This window comes from Lissotriton helveticus, chromosome 6, assembly GCF_964261635.1.
Source record: "Lissotriton helveticus chromosome 6, aLisHel1.1, whole genome shotgun sequence".
NCBI lineage: Eukaryota > Metazoa > Chordata > Amphibia > Caudata > Salamandridae > Lissotriton > Lissotriton helveticus.
This window is the reverse complement of record NC_136067.1, coordinates 1064551534-1064571032: the sequence shown is the minus strand read 5'-3', so window position 1 is coordinate 1064571032 and position 19499 is coordinate 1064551534. Positions and strand designations below refer to the sequence as shown.

Genomic DNA, 19499 nt, shown 5'->3' with positions numbered 1-19499 from the left:
CTGGTGCGAAAAGGCACACATTTTACTGTCGATGCGGTCAAGGTGGATACGAATGGTCGCTACATCATATTAAAGGGCAGGGTGAGGGGCAGACAGGTGACGTTAGTCAACACATATGGTCCTAACACGGATGACCCGGGGTTTTTTAATGAGATCTGGCAACAGCTTTGTCCCGAAGACACACATACTCTGTTGTGGGGAGGGGACTTTAACATTGCACTTCAGGACAACATGGACAGATCGGGCAACACGGTCGAACATCACACAAGGGCCCGCGACAAACTAAACGATATAATAGCTGACTTAAACATCAAAGACATATGGAGAACGCGTCACCCATTAGCGAAAGAGGCAACGCACACATCGATAGCACATGGCAGCTGGTCGCGTATAGATTACTGGTTGGGATCTGAGGATACACTATTGTGGACCAGCGCGATAACACACCTGCCTAAAACACTATCAGATCACAACCCGGTTAAGCTATCCCTGAACATCCCCAATTACACACCTCCTCCATACAGCTGGAAATTTAATGCCGCAGCGCTCACAGATTTAGTCTATGCAGACACAATCGAGAAAGCAATTTGTGACTTTTTTCTTCTCAATGAGGACTCAACAGAGGACGCAGGCCTCTTATGGGAAGCGTTCAAAGCCACTATACGTGGTGTGTGTATCAGTACGACCGCGGGGATATTGCGGGATATTAGAACACAACTATCCAGATGTGAAACCAAACTCCAGGCACTGGAGAAACACTACGAGACCTCACACCAACAATCAACCCTTAGTGAAATAAGAGACACTCTCACAGAACACGGCCAATTTGCGGCGGATGAAATCAAATATCTCAGTAAAAAGCACATTGCATGAACATACGGGGAAGGAGGACGTCCGGGGAAGGTGTTAGCGGCTAAAATTTGTACAGGACGTAAGACATCCATCATCACACAGGTGAAGGGGAAGGATGGTGTATCTTATACGGATCAACAGGGCATTCTGCAATGCTTTGTTCAAAATTACGGCGAGCTGTACAAGTCATGTCCAGTGGCCACAACACAAGAAACTCTGGACTACCTGGATGATATCGCCATTGCGTGGCTATCGGACGCACAGAGACAATACTTGTCCCTTCCTATCACAGTAGAGGACGTTACTGAGGCGATCCGGTCCCTACCGAACGGCAAGGCGCCGGGTCCGGACGGATTCACTTGTGAATTCTACAAGAAATACGCAGATCTACTGGCCCCCCGTCTGGTCGCCATGTTTGGGGATGCACATGAAGCTCAGATATTGCCGGCGTCACTGCGGGAGGCTGTGCTCATTGCATTACTCAAGCCGGGTAAAGACGAAACGGACTGCGCCTCATATAGGCCTTTATCGTTACTAAATGTGGATTCAAAAATCCTTGCCAAAATCCTAGCCACCAGATTACAACCGCTTATGCCTAATCTAGTCCTTCCGGACCAATCTGGGTTTATCCCCTCGAGGAATACGGCGCACAACACTAGGACGTTGTTCGCAGTTTCTCACTACCTCACACCATCGACTAAAGTGGTGGCAGTGATGCTGGACGCTGCAAAGGCCTTTGACTCCATTGAGTGGTCGTATTTGTTAACAATCCTTCAGAGAATGGGATTTCCCCCCATGTTTACACAATGGATTCAATTACTGTACACTCGGCCTACTGCTAGAGTCAAAATCAATGGTTACGTATCCAATGCCTTTAATATCGAACGCGGGACGCGACAGGGTTGTCCACTCTCCCCTCTCCTTTTTGCCATCGCGCTAGAACCCCTAGCATGTTTGGTCAGGCAGAGGAACCACCACCTGGCGCTCCAGTTCCCCAGCAGGCCGCTGCACATCTCGCTGTACGCGGATGATATGCTTCTATATGTGCGGGACCCGGCCGAGAACCTGGATCCGCTACTTAGGTTATATATCAAATTCGGAGGTTTCTCTGGCTTACGAATAAACTGGGACAAGTCCCTGCTATTCCCACTAACAGACACGACAACGCCATACACGAGCGAATATCCGCTCGAATGGCACACAGACCCAGTGCGCTATCTAGGAATTTCGTTCCACCGTGACCCGGAACTAGTGATTAGAACGAATTACGGCAGGGCCATAGACAACTTGGAGGACAGGGTCAAGAGGTGGATCCAGCTTCCACTGTCCTTGGCTGACCGCATTGCAATAGTTAAGATGGTGGTGCTCCCTAAGCTCCTGTACTTATTCAACAACATACCGATACCGCTGCCAAAGGAAGTATTTAATAGAATGAATAAACTAGTGTTACAACTGATCTGGGCGGGTAAACAAGCACGCGTCAAACTGTCGGTGCTGACACTACCACACGCGAGTGGAGGATGGGGAGTCCCGGATTTACTGCTATATTACCTTTGTGCACAGGCGCATTACGCTAATCACTGGTATCATCCAACGCCTTATCTAACTCATGTAGCGGTGGAGGAGGGGGATGCCATTCCGGTCCCACTCGACGCTATCATTACTCACAACAGGCCTCCATTACATAGCACAGACATTAACACTATTGATTCTACAAATGCGGCCTGGAGACACCTGGGCAGGTTAGCGGACAAACTTCCACTCTACGCGCCAGCGCTACCGTTACATCACCATCCTAATCTCTCAGTTACAGCAGAACCAGTAGGCATGAATTTACTAAAGCGGGTAGGGATAGTGAATATGGGGGATCTGTATAAGGACGGGGTATTTCTGTCTGACCAGGATTTACACTTCGTGCAGAATCCCACTTTACTCTTCAAATTCACAATGCACAGACTGAAAGGCGCAATCAGGCAACACTATACCACGTTCCCGGCAGAACCGCCTACATTCGAGGCACTACAGCTTGTTCTGTCATCACCCAACACTAAACATCTTGTATCACGACTTTATGCACAAATGCAGTCAGAAATAGGTCACAAGGCTACACGGGCACGGGACCGATGGGACCTGGTACTAGAAACACCACTTACAGATAAGGACTGGGAGGTCACGTGCACACTGACGAGATTACTCACACCAAATGGAAACCTACGAATTATTCACTTCAAATATATCCATCAGGCGTATTATACCCCAGCCAGGCTGCATAAATTTGGCCTGCGGGAAGATGCACAATGTAAAAGATGCGGACATGACTCAGCCGACTTTATACATTTAGCTTGGCTTTGTCCAAGGATACAACATTACTGGGCTGAGTTGGTATCTATGTTATCTGAAATGGTGGGAGTCACTGTAGAATGCACAGCACGCTGCTGCTTACTGGGACTACTGGGTGCAGTGACAGCGACGAAACGCCGATTCTGTGCGGTGGCACTGTTACTAGCTAAACGACAGGTATCAATGCACTGGGAGAGCAAAAATTCACCATCAACTAAACAATGGCTGAGAGATTTGGTTTATTGTCAAGACACTCTATGTACATACGAAGAAATGCTGCCGCCTAGGTCTCGGCCTAAGGACTATTGGTCATACCTAACTACGTACTTGAATGCGTCTAGTGCGGATTAAGTGTATTCTAGGTGATCTCAGACTGCTGCTATTGTTTCTCATTACGGTACTCAAGTATATTTAGCATCACATTTGAAATATCACGACAATACACTTTGGTTGTGGAGAGCAGTAGTGGAATGGTCCAGTTGAGTTGAATTGCTGTTTAATGTTTGTACTGCATAAAGTAAAATACCGAGACACAATGGCATAACATACGCGGCCGGCCCTCAGTGGTTGTAGGCGACTTGCTGTGTAATACCGTACCACCACAGTACCAGGGCGGGACAGCCCAAGGCTCGCACAAAACAGTACGCTGCCGGCCTTATATATTAAGGATGTGGGCTTTCAGCTGTGTTATTTTATCACGCATATGTTTAATAAAGGTCTTGGAACAAAAAAATAAATAAATAAATAAATAAAAAAATATATATATATTGTAGATATATTGGTTATTCACACATAGTTGAGTTTAGTCTTTCCCACTATTGAAGGATAAATGAGGTTTGCTTTCCATATCGATGCTGTTAAGAGTTTAATAAAGGAGGTGAACCATATTGGTGGCATGATGTACTCTTGACAGGTGCCTCTTGTGATGTTAACACATTGAGAGACAGTATAAGTCATGATCACAGTGGCAGTGGAGATCTGGGAGACTTTGATCTAGTGAATTGGGCAGGAAACCTGAAGTGGTAAGGGACTGCAAAAAACCTAACAGCTTAAAGAATCTGAAGCTTTTTCAGTGTTAAATGCATTTACAGTGGCTGGAATATCTTGAGTGGTAAAAGTGTCATGGCCTCAGTCAAATTATGTGTGTTTACTCCTAGCTGGCTAGTTGGTGGGACATAATAAATCCATTATGGAACCTATGGATCAGAGACACTGCACAGGTAACTATTTTATTTATTATTAGTTTGGCTAATATTTGTAGTCTATGTTAAGAAGACTTAGTGATGTTTAGGAAGAATGTTCTTTTGATGGTTCATTATGGTTTAACAAACTTAAAGGTTTGACAGTGTGACAAGATGAAAGTGCCCCACTACCCAGCTTATGAAGAGTTAAACACGTTGTAAGATGCAATTTTACAATAATGGAGGCAGTTGTATTCCATTCAGACAGTAATCCATCCTCTCCACAAGTCTTGTAATTCGTCAGGCCATTAATTAAGTTAAGAGCTACACATTTGGTAAAACGATGGCAGAGTGTATTAACAGTTATTTTAAATTTTTAGTATCGCTAAGGTACCTAAATACATGTTTATTGCATCAATGGATGTTTGTGAGGTGATTTGATGTACGTCCTATGGGTGTCCTAGAAAACCTTTAACAATTATATCCTGTTTGAAAGAAATTGGTCATTAATCTGATCTTTGAGTGTGGTAATTCGGCTCTTAATAAAGCCTGTCTTTGAAGACAGTGATAATAATCTACCTGTATAGTCAACTTCCTTTTAGTTTTGCTGATCAAAAGTTCATGAATTAAGAGTCTCCTTTCAGAAGTAGTACTCCTTAAGGTGAAGTGTAGCGCTAGTAAATATACGTGCCTGACAAACTAACATATATTATTGCTCATTTCTTGCCTGCTTATCACGTCTGCTAGATTTGCCAACACATACCCTAGTTACCCGTCGGAGTGGGTGCTTTAAATGTTTCACAAAGGGTTGTACAAATATGAGAACATTGGAATGTTGAGAGCTCCACAGAAGACAGTGGAGCAGCAGCCTCCTATCTGAACTTGTATAGGACCGCTGCTCTCAATATTTCAATGTCCTTTTACACTACCTCTGCCTCTCTCTTTCCCCTGCCTCTCAAAAATACATTAATTAGACAGAGTAAAAAGAAAGGCAGAGGCCATGTAGGAGGACACAGGCAGCCTTCACCCTTTCCTCCACCTGTAACTCAGGCGTACGAGGTCTTCAGATGAAGGGAGTGGTGAATGTGGCTCAGCTCCTGGGTCTCCCTGGCTTGACTGAACTACAAAAAGCAGTTGAGCCAAGCCGGTGAGAACCAAGGGCCGACTTCAGCTCCTTTTCACAGCTCTTGCTGTGAATGTTCAAAACCTAACAGTTGTGGCCCTGTGCACAGCGGTTAGCTGTAGAACAGCCACAGCAACAGCTGTGAACAAAGGCTTCAGCGCCAAGGGTATTTCAACCCCCTCGGGCTCGATGAGGCCTTTGTTAAACGAATTAGAACATTCTGCCCTAATGGTGCTGAATGTTTGAATAGCTTTATAGGTAGCTGGGCTGTGCCGACCATTAAAGGCGACTCCCTTGTTAAAGGCTTGAGACGAAGGAGTGGACTTTTAATGGCTGGTATATAAAGTGGGCCTATATCAGGCTATAATAGAGCCTTTGTTTAGAGCAAAAATCTTGAGATAAAATATGTTGTTTTACCCATTAACTCCTCTTTTATCCAACAGATACTATCTAAAAAATTACTATCTTTGATTCTGGGCCTCTTAAGTAGCTAACACCAGTGACACAGCTCTGTTGTTGAAAAAGCTGGCAAGAAGGAAGTTTATGATTATCTATGACACTGTGGAAAAGGGAAAGATCTAATCCAGACAGAACACTGTAGAACTTTCACTGGAAAATATATATTTGCATATACCTGAATTGCTCTTTCTCCTGCGGCCCTTTAGTTTAATTCGGAAAGCATTCCTTTAAAAGCCATGATTGTTTCTTACTTGTTCTTTACTTTCATGGTGTTAGTAGTTTTTTAGGACTAGAAAAATAGATACAATTGAAGCTAATTCCAAAGATTATTTAGCCAGTCAACATGAACAAAGTTAAAATGAAATTGTGTCATTGATTAGTATTACTAGTGTTAACAGAACGAAAGTTGTTAGCCACCATATACAGCTTCTTGTTAAGTGTAAATGAAACTGAAATCCAATGTCCTTATTAATCCTTCACTACAGACGTGATACCAGCACCTACTCCGATGAAAAACAGAGTGACAGTGTCTCTATATGTTGCAGAAGCACATGAAGAAAATGTGGGCACAGCCAATAATAATTAAACTTCGACAAACTTCTATTTTGGGGTTTGTTTATAAAAAGGTCATGCTTTTTGGGCATTAAAATTATTGCTCTAGCCTTGCAAAATTATTTAAACATTCACAATAAAAGCAATCAGTGTGAACCACTCCAATATCCCACTGCTAATTTGCTAACTAAGCATTCAAATATTGCATTGATCTATCTTCATATACTAAATCTATGAAGTTATATTTTTGTAATATATATTGTGCCTTTATGTCCCTCTTCCACCATCTTGCCTGCCTCACCTTACCCACTAGTCCCACTGTGTCCCACCACCCTAACTCCCACACCCTGCCTTGAGCTTGAGTGGTACTGTCATTTCTAGCACTCGATCTTTGTTATACATGTTATCTTGTTGCCAATTAGTATATCTGAGTCTCTGCAATGCAAGGATTCAGAAACTTAGGGTTAGGCAATTAGTGAACTTCTAAAAATGACTCTATATTTCCTTTTTCATGATAAATCTTATCTTACTTCACTATCCCTTACAAAGTTGGGGAATATTGGTGCATTTTGTGCTTGTGTAAATTTGAAAGTAGAGATAAGTCTTTTAAAGGAAAATCAGTGGTTTATAAATATGTCTGAATCTTCATGAACCTAATGAATATTTAACGAGAAAATTAGCATTTAAGGTATGATGTTGAACTGGTGTTCTTTCTGCTTGTTAAACCAAATGTATGCAGTCTCAAATGTCCTATATCCTGCAATTCCTGTCTGCAACAAGAGGCACCTCAAAGCTCTATCATGTGCTGACTGTTTAATTTTCATCTGGAACCACTAAGGATTTTCCTTAATAATACTGGGATTCTGCATCATTGATATGCAGATGATACCCAGATTTATCTGAAAATCTCATCCAAAAATACCATTTCTCTTCTCTCCAGTGCCTTCAAAAACACCCAAAGATAAATGATAAGCATCACCTAAGTCTCAAAGCTTCAAAAAAAGAGTTTTCTTTAATCTCAATTAAAATGCCAAAATCACCAGTGCTATCATGGACAATCCTATGTCCCAGGCTATCATGCAAAACAATCCTAACCTACAAACACAAATCTGTGTGATGACCAACAGTGCACGCTACCAACTCAAACTGCTTTGGGGTATGAGAGAGCATATTCTTGATTAGGATTTAAAGACTTTAGTTCAGGCACTTGTACTTTCCAAACTGTATCATGACAATTCTGTTCTCACTGACCTTCCTAAAGTTTTGCTTAACCCCTTTGGATGGAGCTACATCCTCCTGCTTGTTTTGTGTTGGTATTCAAGCAATTCAACCACATTACACTTGTCCTAACATTACTACATTGGCTTCCCCTTAAAGCAAGAGCACAATTTAAAATGACCTGCATCACTTACAAAGTCCTTCACATATCTACCCATTCATATTTAAAGGAGCCTCCTTGAGCCTTCTATATTCAAACAAGAATTATGTATGAAGCTATCCTACCCAGGTGATACCACAAGAATCTGGAATTTACTTTTACTGTTTAAAAAAGGAGCGTAGAATGCACTTGGTCCACAGACATTTTGAGACTGATTATGATCTTGGCGAATGGGATACTCTGTCACAAACTTGACGGTTATCCCGTCCGCCAAATTACAATTCCATTATATCCAATGGAACTTGTAATATGGAGGACGGGACATCTGTCACATTTGTGAGCGACTATCCCACCCACCAAGATTATAGTTAGGCCCTCTGACTGTATTAAACTTACCAGACAGGGCCAACTGTAATATTGCAATAAGCAAGCCATGATATCAACGTCTAAGTGAGGTTTGGAGATTGGACACTCCTATCAGCACACTCCTCCCCGCAATTCAAAAAAAGTTGGAGAAAAACTGTATTGTTCTCCACGGCTGGATCTGCATTTGGTCCACACTCCATCGTTTCATAGGCTTGCCAGGTAGTACTGTAACTTGGGTGTGTATTAATGCTCAAACTAGTAGAGAAATACACTTCCCTGTAAACGTTTGTTTGCGCAATTAAACGTTAAAACCAAGAGTAGAAGAAAATTGCTGTGCTCTTTTGCTTTTCACAACATGTAAAGCGATAGCAGAATGCTAATTGTAAAGGGAAAATGTAAAAGAATGCCTGAAAAACAGATTCAGGAACAGAGCCTAGTGTGTTTGGGAACATTCATACAGAGTGCCTTCATTATATGTAGTAAGTTTGCATTGTTATGGATTGCAATAGACCAGCCACTTTATATAAGCTTATCTATATTTATATTTATCTTAAGTGAATTATTTTTTTGTGATGCTTTACATTTGTGATTTCTATTGTCTTGTATGCTTACCAGGGTTTATGATTCACAGAAGAGAACTAATGGAAAGAGATTGAGGCATGCTACCATCTTTAGATTTGCTGCACATTTTATTTAGGGCTGGAAACATTGTTGCTATCAGGTTATACATCATTTGGAATTCACAAACCTTCTCAGACGTTTTTACACCCAGTTTGCATCTGAAATGGTTGAAGTAAGCATACAAATCACAGGGCCAATTCACAAAGGCATTCATGACTACATGATTCAGTATTACAGGAGTAATATTTCACATACTAAAAAATACCTTGGTGCATTGGCTCTAAAATATTCCCTGAATATTCCCATTTTAGATGTTTTGTGTCCTATTCCCAAGGTGTGGTACCGGAATATCATAACCAAACTATCTTCTGGCAGTAATATTGTGTTCTAAATTATTTACAAAAGTATCACCCTACTGTAGTTGATATTGGCAAATCTACACCCAATAGGATGATATTTTGTAGCTTATATGTAGGACACAATATATCTGTGAAACAATGTTTTTGCTGACACTGTTTTGGCAAACACCCTTTCACAAAGGCATATGAGTATGTGAAGTGTATTACAGGATTCCTACTTCACAAACTCATGAATTCCTTTGTGATTTGCACCTGATGTGCGGAAAATGCATTAGCACCCCCACAGTTTCTGAGGAATCTAGCAAAAGGAATTACCCACATGGGAGCCATATTTTTCATGTACAGGAAACAATTATATGTGCTAATGTACATTTGCACAATACTTCCTCCTGAACATTGTCCGCCCAATGAAGAATCAGCGGAAGTAAAGATAGGCATGCACTTGTGATACATGGAACACTACAGCAAGTGTGATTCTCATGCATTTGACAATTGTTGTGATGGTTGTGACCAGATCAACTATCATTTTGAATCCTTGCCTAACTTTCAGAGAAGCCCTACGCTTCAGGGTAGGGCAAAAGGAAGTGGTGAATAAACAGGCGTGTTTTTATCAAGAGGGTAGTTTTGGAGCCCAAATATACAAAGGATTGTCCTTGTATCATGCAAGGGTACGCAAGGCAATGCAAGCCCTTAAATGATATTTACTAAGTTACACAATGGGTGATTTGCATTGCCTTTGGGACTTTGTAAAAAAATATAATGTAATACAGGGGCTTGCGCTGCGTTGTGCTATGTTTTGTAATGGTAGGTGTTCCATGGGTGGAGAATGGGCATTCCCATGCATCCACCCAGTGAATTTGATGCAATCCTATCATTATTAAAATCAGTAAGTCTGAGTTTGCGCTAACATGGTGTGCCTCACAAGAATGAAATAACTAGGAGAAATATTGTTATTTCTCCTCCTTACTTCCTCTTCCTGTGTGTGATGCATTCTTCATCAGCAAATTGCCTCTTAGTATTGTATTTTGTGCAGGTAAGTGACCGTCACTGCACATAAAACAATCCTGCCTGTAATGCTGGTACCCTTGCACCATGGCACAAGGGTGCTTGCATAGACACTAGGCAGTAGACAGTGTGCCAGTGCAATGAGGGAGCAGAAGTCACCATATATAAGTAGATGTAGAGCATTTCACTCTTTCAGTTTCATGCAACATTGTGCAGCAAGTTACAGTGACGCATTGCGTTCAATAAAATCTTTGTAGGAAGCATCTTATTTTTTTAGTATAGTAAAGTTGTTAATAAACCCCTTAAACAAAACTTACGCATTAGGAAAAGAGCTTGGTTTCTTCGAATGGCTATGTGGTGTATCTGACATCCAATCCTGGCATTTTTTTCCTGAGACTGTTGTAGTAACCATACCACGATAAGACGCACCAGCATCATCATAACATTCGGAAGAGGCTGGTATAAATTGGGGAATCATTGCAACTGGAATGAAAAGAAATTGTCTCAGGCATACCAACACATAAATTACATTTCATATTTAAATTCATGATCTGAGCCGACATTTCTCCACATTCCTAAAATGTACACCTTTTTCATAATAGATTTGATGAGTTTTCAGGTACTTTGACAAAAGGAGAGCAGAATTCTCATAAGGAAAAATGTTACAGTCTAATTATTTATTCTATTATTTTACTTCTTCTATATTCAGGTCATACCTTAGTCTTGCTCAAAATGGGATCTAAGTACAAAATGATTGATAAAAAGTGAAGGAAACATTCTTGCCTTGTAGTTCATGGTGCACATCTAAGTACAGAGAAACATATGCATTAGTAAAAACAATGAGTTGTGTATTGCTATATCGACAAATGCTCATAAGCCCCCGCCAAGCATGAACTTGGCGGAGCCTTTGCGACCTTTAGGAAGAGAACAGTGCCATAGGCTATTGATTACAGATTTTACCACCCACTAACTTGAGATTTTTCTATTAATATGGACAGCAGCTGTTCACATCATCGATGTATTGATTACATTCTTCTCTTGGTTAGAGCTATGGAATAATATACTTATAGATAAAGGGGCCAACAGTTTGTCAAAGTTGTGTCTTAGATGTACAAGATCATGAATATCCATCATGTCAGAACATCTGTTTACCATTCTAAGATGAACTTGTGGAAAAATGTAATAAAACCATAAAACAAATGTTAACAAACTCTGTTTTGTGAGTCGGTAACATATTACCGACTCGCGAAATAGGGTGTGCAAGTTGCTATTAGGAATGGGCGTGCCAAGAGCGTTCCTTCCTAATAGCGAGTCACAAGGGCCTGTACAATTGTTTTGCGACCGGAATGGGGTCGCAAAACAATCGCAGTTTAACGCCTACTTCAAGTATGTGGTAAGCCTGTTGCAAATGGGAAAGGTTCCCCAGGGGTCCCCTTACCCTTTGTGACTGGCATCGAAAACATTTTTTAAGAGTAGGCAGTGTTCCCACGGCCCACTGCCTACTTTTAATAAAATGAAACAGTTCATGGGAGATATATACATAATGAAAATACCAAGTCACTTGTTTGTTTACTTTTGTAGTCTCAGCAACTTTCAGTAAATAGTATTTTTCAATGCAATCATTAGTATTCCTCTAGATTTATCATGTTTACTAGACAAGACACATTTTCTACCTAGACAGTGTACTCTTTGAAGTTCAGATCCACTGGAGCCAACAGTTCTTTAGAACAGGTGTTACTGAACATAATAAAATAACACCTCCTCTCCTTCAACTACTTCATGTAAACCACTGAGCTTCAGATTATTCCATCTGCTCCTGCTTACAAGGTCTCTTGTATTCCTTTTAAGCAAAGAAAGCTCAATTTCTAATCTGTCATGTTTAGGTGACAACACCTGCACTTATTTATTCAGTGCTTGACAACAGAAAGCCTCCTTTTAATTTCCATGAATCTATAATCAATGTGTTGCATTTTCATGTTCATGGCATTGATGAAAGATTGTACATTTCTAACAGTGTCTAATATTTTTTCCATTATGAGGTTTGGGGGTGATTGTATGGGGGAATGAGGATCATTTTTTATCTTTTTTAGTTTGACTCCATTTGAACTAGAGATCCCTTTCACCACATAATGTTTTTTTTTATTCCATATTATTAAACACTATCTAGACCTACAAATAGAATAAGAGAAGAAAAAGTTAGGCTGTCTTAGCATTAAATGTGGTGTCATCCAAGGGTATAACTATAGATAATATCATCTCACATACATATTACATCTTAAATATCCTCGAGTTGAGTAAATAACAGAAAATCTACACTAAAGGACAATATTTTTGTAAACGCTAGTTAGGATACTTTAATTATGTCTGATGAAATGTTTTGATGATATTGTGACATAAAACTGTTGAATGGACTTCATCAGGAAATCAATGACATCTGTTTCACAGCCAGGATGTAAAAGCCTACCATGATGTCAATTAATGTCAATAATTAGAAATAAAGTTACGGAGCTCCAAGGTAATGAAAGTACCATTAGTAAAAGGAATGCGTTGGCTCCCTAATCCCTGACTCTGCTTGACTTGGGACGTACATACCTTGGTTCCTTTTGACCACCAGACTCTCGTTGGCTCCTGTGTTCTCCCTCCCGCCGCCGCAGCACACCATCCTGCGGCCGCCGGGTGGAGGGAGAAAAACAACCACTCCCGGGATCCTTTGCGGCCGTTGCCGCCAAATCCGCGCCTGGAGGCGATATAAAGTGACGAGGGCCCCCGCGTTGCGGGTTCGCACGCGGGCAGTGCCGGGCTAAGCCTGGGCAAAGGGCGGGCCATCTGTGGCCGTCCGGGGCTGGCCAAGGCTGGGATGGGCCATGTCTCTGTAGTTTGCTGTCCTGGACATATTCAGTAAGACAACTGCCTTTCCATTGGCGCTATTATTTATCATATTATTACTAGCTGGACTCACGCTTACTGTTTTGAATCATTTGTGTTTTCATTCTGTTGTTTATGCTGTGTGGTTCTTGCCTCTGGAAATATAATTCATTAAACCATGGCTTCTCGCATCACTAAAGGCAGAAGCTCCCTAGTGGGAGGGACAGTTAGAGGGACCTTGGATAACTTTATCACCAGGGCCGCCTCGGTATTAGAAAGGGAAATCGCTATTACTGAGCGGCGTTTGTCTGCTGAGCACCTTTATAACAAGCGCTCTTCTCTGGGCTCTGTTCAGTTAGCCACCACACCTCAAACGGACTGCCTCGATAATGAGTCTACAAGTGATAATAGAATTCCATTACTTTTACAAGACATAACATCATCAATTAAGTCACTTAGTAACTCTATTATTGATGATACAAATCCAGCCTCTCGATCGGAAGTCATCTCAGGGAACCGTATACCAACAGTAACGCTTTCCCCTACGCCAACACAGAAGCCCCATGATACAAAAACAGCCCAAGGCCCTCCAACAAAAAAAAGAAAGCGGGGGGGGGGACTAGCCACAATGGCAAACGCGCCAAAACATCTAAAACCTCCTTGAGTCCCTTAAAGGACCTTAGCACATCCACTAAGAAAATTCAGCCGGATGATCATGCCCCAACTGATTTATTAACTAAGGACTTACTGGGGAGTATCGTGCGATTGGTCAGATCTATCCTACTACCACTCATTGAGAGGGTGAAAAGAATAGCTGAACAATTGGGGTCTCTTGAAAAAGCTATTGTAAATAATACTGACTTAGTTAAAGAACTGTCTACCTTTAGTATACAACAACATTCTACCTGTGTTATTCCAACAGAACCAAATCCAATTACAGAGGCAAATCCAACTAAGACTGTGAATAATAGGGATCCATTGCTCGCACTCAATGTCAACATCTTGGCATCCCAGTTAAAAGACAAAGCTGAGATAGACCATAGGGGGGAAGGGGTAGGAGGGCAACCATACAATTCTAACAGCATTCAGGTTAATACTGCTAACACATACGCCCCGGGTAAGTTCTCAAGGGGAATCCGACAGCAAATAGATTTGCCCCCAGAGGCGGTCCCGTATGTGGTAGTACTTACGGGAGTCCCAGAACTAGGGGACAGGAAAATAGAAGGCTACCATGACCTTAAGAATAAAGTTATACATTGGTTAAGACACAACAGGCCACTTCCCCCTAACATCAATGGGGAAATCCTTCATGTACGATGACTTGGCTGGGTGGGTCATAGACCTAAGGACATCCAGGGGGACATAATTATCATCAACTTTAGGGACCGCAGGGCAACCACACATATTGTTGATTGGTACGCAGAGAGAGGCAGGGGAGAAATCATGGCTCACGACTTAAGTTATTTCTATCCCCGGGCTTTGTTGACAAACCCTTTAAAGCCCCGCATATCGTATATGTGTAATATAGAAGGCCCTAGCTTTAACATCCCTACCTAAAATCGTTTTGCCGCCTTTTCCGGCATGGAGGGAGTAGACTGACTCCCCATTCCGATATTTAGGGGTTCCTTTGCTATGCATTACTGGGAACAGTCGAGGGCTGCAAATGTTGGATTGACAAGGGGTCATACTATCTCAACAAATCCTAGTATATGCCACGTGTGTACTGAGGCACGAACGGCACTTGTACCCCTTTTGGATGTTGCGAATGAGGCAGTAGGTCTAACCTCAATTTTGAAAAAGGGTTCCCAGGTGAAGTCGACAGACGGGCAGGGTATGGGGAGGTCGGTTACCCAGGTGGGATGTGAAAAGACTTCATGCTGTGAGTAATCTTTCCCCAGGGCCAACTTTTGTCCATGGGGCTGGCAACTACGGTGCTCCTTTGGTGGGATCGCATGCTGATAGTAATGGGTATATCCCAAATAACTTAACTCTGATATCTTGGAATATCACGGGATTGCTTAAAAACCTTTGTGATCCAGATTGGTCAAGATTCATAGATATTTGTTTGTTACAAGAAACATGGGCCCTAGAAATTCCACATAGAGTTGGATACAGGACTTTTAATATAGAGGCTGTACCTTCAGTTAGAGGTAGACCATCTGGAGGCTTAACCGTATGGGTAAAAGTATCATTTATCATTGGAAATCATCATTACCCAATTAGTTATCGACTCAGTTGATATACTAGGGTTGAAGGTAAAAACGAAAGATGGGAGGTGTCTTCTTCTATTTAATGTATACAACCGTCCAGGTAGTTCTTCGAAAGAGTCCCCGATCCTGGAAAAATTTGAACTTTTTTTAACTAACCAGGACGATTTACCAAGCATGATAATAGGAGGGAAAAAATAATTTACAACAAGGGGTGGTGATGGACAGAGTCTCTGAATTAAGCAGAGTACTCTCACCCAGTCAAGAGATCAGGGCTAGATCCAACACCGTTTTTTAGCTCATTGCACCATCCCAGTTTCAGAACCTGGCTGTATGCAAATTAGTCTGTCCCTGGCCCAGTGCATCATGGGAACAGGGCAGACCAGACTACAAAAGCCAATTCTTACACTGGGAAGGAAACAAGCTTCCGGGGACCGGTTTCTGGCATTTCAGCCGTCTTCGGCCCGGCTTGCTTGAATCCTGATGGTGCAATGAGCAAGGGACTCACATCTGAGTATACCCTTCCACGCTTAGGGTGGACAAAATAATTTACAACAAGGGGTGGTGATGGACAGAGTCTCTGAATTAAGCAGAGTACTCTCACCCAGTCAAGAGATCAGGGCTAGATCCAACACCGTTTTTTAGCTCATTGCACCATCCCAGTTTCAGAACCTGGCTGTATGCAAATTAGTCTGTCCCTGGCCCAGTGCATCATGGGAACAGGGCAGACCAGACTACAAAAGCCAATTCTTACACTGGGAAGGAAACAAGCTTCCGGGGACCGGTTTCTGGCATTTCAGCCGTCTTCGGCCCGGCTTGCTTGAATCCTGATGGTGCAATGAGCAAGGGACTCACATCTGAGTATACCCTTCCACGCTTAGGGTGGACAAAATAATTTACAACAAGGGGTGGTGATGGACAGAGTCTCTGAATTAAGCAGAGTACTCTCACCCAGTCAAGAGATCAGGGCTAGATCCAACACCGTTTTTTAGCTCATTGCACCATCCCAGTTTCAGAACCTGGCTGTATGCAAATTAGTCTGTCCCTGGCCCAGTGCATCATGGGAACAGGGCAGACCAGACTACAAAAGCCAATTCTTACACTGGGAAGGAAACAAGCTTCCGGGGACCGGTTTCTGGCATTTCAGCCGTCTTCGGCCCGGCTTGCTTGAATCCTGATGGTGCAATGAGCAAGGGACTCACATCTGAGTATACCCTTCCACGCTTAGGGTGGACAAAATAATTTACAACAAGGGGTGGTGATGGACAGAGTCTCTGAATTAAGCAGAGTACTCTCACCCAGTCAAGAGATCAGGGCTAGATCCAACACCGTTTTTTAGCTCATTGCACCATCCCAGTTTCAGAACCTGGCTGTATGCAAATTAGTCTGTCCCTGGCCCAGTGCATCATGGGAACAGGGCAGACCAGACTACAAAAGCCAATTCTTACACTGGGAAGGAAACAAGCTTCCGGGGACCGGTTTCTGGCATTTCAGCCGTCTTCGGCCCGGCTTGCTTGAATCCTGATGGTGCAATGAGCAAGGGACTCACATCTGAGTATACCCTTCCACGCTTAGGGTGGACAAAATAATTTACAACAAGGGGTGGTGATGGACAGAGTCTCTGAATTAAGCAGAGTACTCTCACCCAGTCAAGAGATCAGGGCTAGATCCAACACCGTTTTTTAGCTCATTGCACCATCCCAGTTTCAGAACCTGGCTGTATGCAAATTAGTCTGTCCCTGGCCCAGTGCATCATGGGAACAGGGCAGACCAGACTACAAAAGCCAATTCTTACACTGGGAAGGAAACAAGCTTCCGGGGACCGGTTTCTGGCATTTCAGCCGTCTTCGGCCCGGCTTGCTTGAATCCTGATGGTGCAATGAGCAAGGGACTCACATCTGAGTATACCCTTCCACGCTTAGGGTGGACAAAATAATTTACAACAAGGGGTGGTGATGGACAGAGTCTCTGAATTAAGCAGAGTACTCTCACCCAGTCAAGAGATCAGGGCTAGATCCAACACCGTTTTTTAGCTCATTGCACCATCCCAGTTTCAGAACCTGGCTGTATGCAAATTAGTCTGTCCCTGGCCCAGTGCATCATGGGAACAGGGCAGACCAGACTACAAAAGCCAATTCTTACACTGGGAAGGAAACAAGCTTCCGGGGACCGGTTTCTGGCATTTCAGCCGTCTTCGGCCCGGCTTGCTTGAATCCTGATGGTGCAATGAGCAAGGGACTCACATCTGAGTATACCCTTCCACGCTTAGGGTGGACAAAATAATTTACAACAAGGGGTGGTGATGGACAGAGTCTCTGAATTAAGCAGAGTACTCTCACCCAGTCAAGAGATCAGGGCTAGATCCAACACCGTTTTTTAGCTCATTGCACCATCCCAGTTTCAGAACCTGGCTGTATGCAAATTAGTCTGTCCCTGGCCCAGTGCATCATGGGAACAGGGCAGACCAGACTACAAAAGCCAATTCTTACACTGGGAAGGAAACAAGCTTCCGGGGACCGGTTTCTGGCATTTCAGCCGTCTTCGGCCCGGCTTGCTTGAATCCTGATGGTGCAATGAGCAAGGGACTCACATCTGAGTATACCCTTCCACGCTTAGGGTGGACAAAATAATTTACAACAAGGGGTGGTGATGGACAGAGTCTCTGAATTAAGCAGAGTACTCTCACCCAGTCAAGAGATCAGGGCTAGATCCAACACCGTTTTTTAGCTCATTGCACCATCCCAGTTTCAGAACCTGGCTGTATGCAAATTAGTCTGTCCCTGGCCCAGTGCATCATGGGAACAGGGCAGACCAGACTACAAAAGCCAATTCTTACACTGGGAAGGAAACAAGCTTCCGGGGACCGGTTTCTGGCATTTCAGCCGTCTTCGGCCCGGCTTGCTTGAATCCTGATGGTGCAATGAGCAAGGGACTCACATCTGAGTATACCCTTCCACGCTTAGGGTGGACAAAATAATTTACAACAAGGGGTGGTGATGGACAGAGTCTCTGAATTAAGCAGAGTACTCTCACCCAGTCAAGAGATCAGGGCTAGATCCAACACCGTTTTTTAGCTCATTGCACCATCCCAGTTTCAGAACCTGGCTGTATGCAAATTAGTCTGTCCCTGGCCCAGTGCATCATGGGAACAGGGCAGACCAGACTACAAAAGCCAATTCTTACACTGGGAAGGAAACAAGCTTCCGGGGACCGGTTTCTGGCATTTCAGCCGTCTTCGGCCCGGCTTGCTTGAATCCTGATGGTGCAATGAGCAAGGGACTCACATCTGAGTATACCCTTCCACGCTTAGGGTGGACAAAATAATTTACAACAAGGGGTGGTGATGGACAGAGTCTCTGAATTAAGCAGAGTACTCTCACCCAGTCAAGAGATCAGGGCTAGATCCAACACCGTTTTTTAGCTCATTGCACCATCCCAGTTTCAGAACCTGGCTGTATGCAAATTAGTCTGTCCCTGGCCCAGTGCATCATGGGAACAGGGCAGACCAGACTACAAAAGCCAATTCTTACACTGGGAAGGAAACAAGCTTCCGGGGACCGGTTTCTGGCATTTCAGCCGTCTTCGGCCCGGCTTGCTTGAATCCTGATGGTGCAATGAGCAAGGGACTCACATCTGAGTATACCCTTCCACGCTTAGGGTGGACAAAATAATTTACAACAAGGGGTGGTGATGGACAGAGTCTCTGAATTAAGCAGAGTACTCTCACCCAGTCAAGAGATCAGGGCTAGATCCAACACCGTTTTTTAGCTCATTGCACCATCCCAGTTTCAGAACCTGGCTGTATGCAAATTAGTCTGTCCCTGGCCCAGTGCATCATGGGAACAGGGCAGACCAGACTACAAAAGCCAATTGGGCCAGGGACAGACTAATTTGCATATAGCCAGGTTCTGAGCTGGGATGGGGCAGTGAGATAAATAACGGTGATGGGTCAAGCCCTGATCTTTGGACTGGGTAAGAGTGGTCTGCTTAATTCAGACACTCTGTTCATCACCACCCCCTTTTCTGTATCGTTTTTGGCCACTATAGGTGTGGCAGGGTATACTCAGACATGAGTCCCTTTCTCACTGCTCCATCAGGATTCAAGCAAGCCGGGCCGAAGAGGCTGAAATGCCAGAAACCGGTCCCCGGTAGCTTGTCTCCTTTCTGGTGAAGAATTGGCTTGGTAGTTTG

At 43.3% G+C, this 19499-nt stretch overlaps 1 protein-coding gene across 1 annotated transcript in view; it reads right to left on the bottom strand.

Moving 5' to 3' along the window:
* The window catches only part of PLG (plasminogen), a 301774-nt gene that overhangs the window by 94581 nt on the left and 187694 nt on the right, over positions 1-19499 (bottom strand). Inside the window, exon 10 of the mRNA XM_078648716.1 lies at positions 10554-10719. Within this exon, the coding sequence (XP_078504842.1) occupies positions 10554-10719 (166 nt within the window). The remainder of the gene's footprint in view (positions 1-10553; positions 10720-19499) is intronic.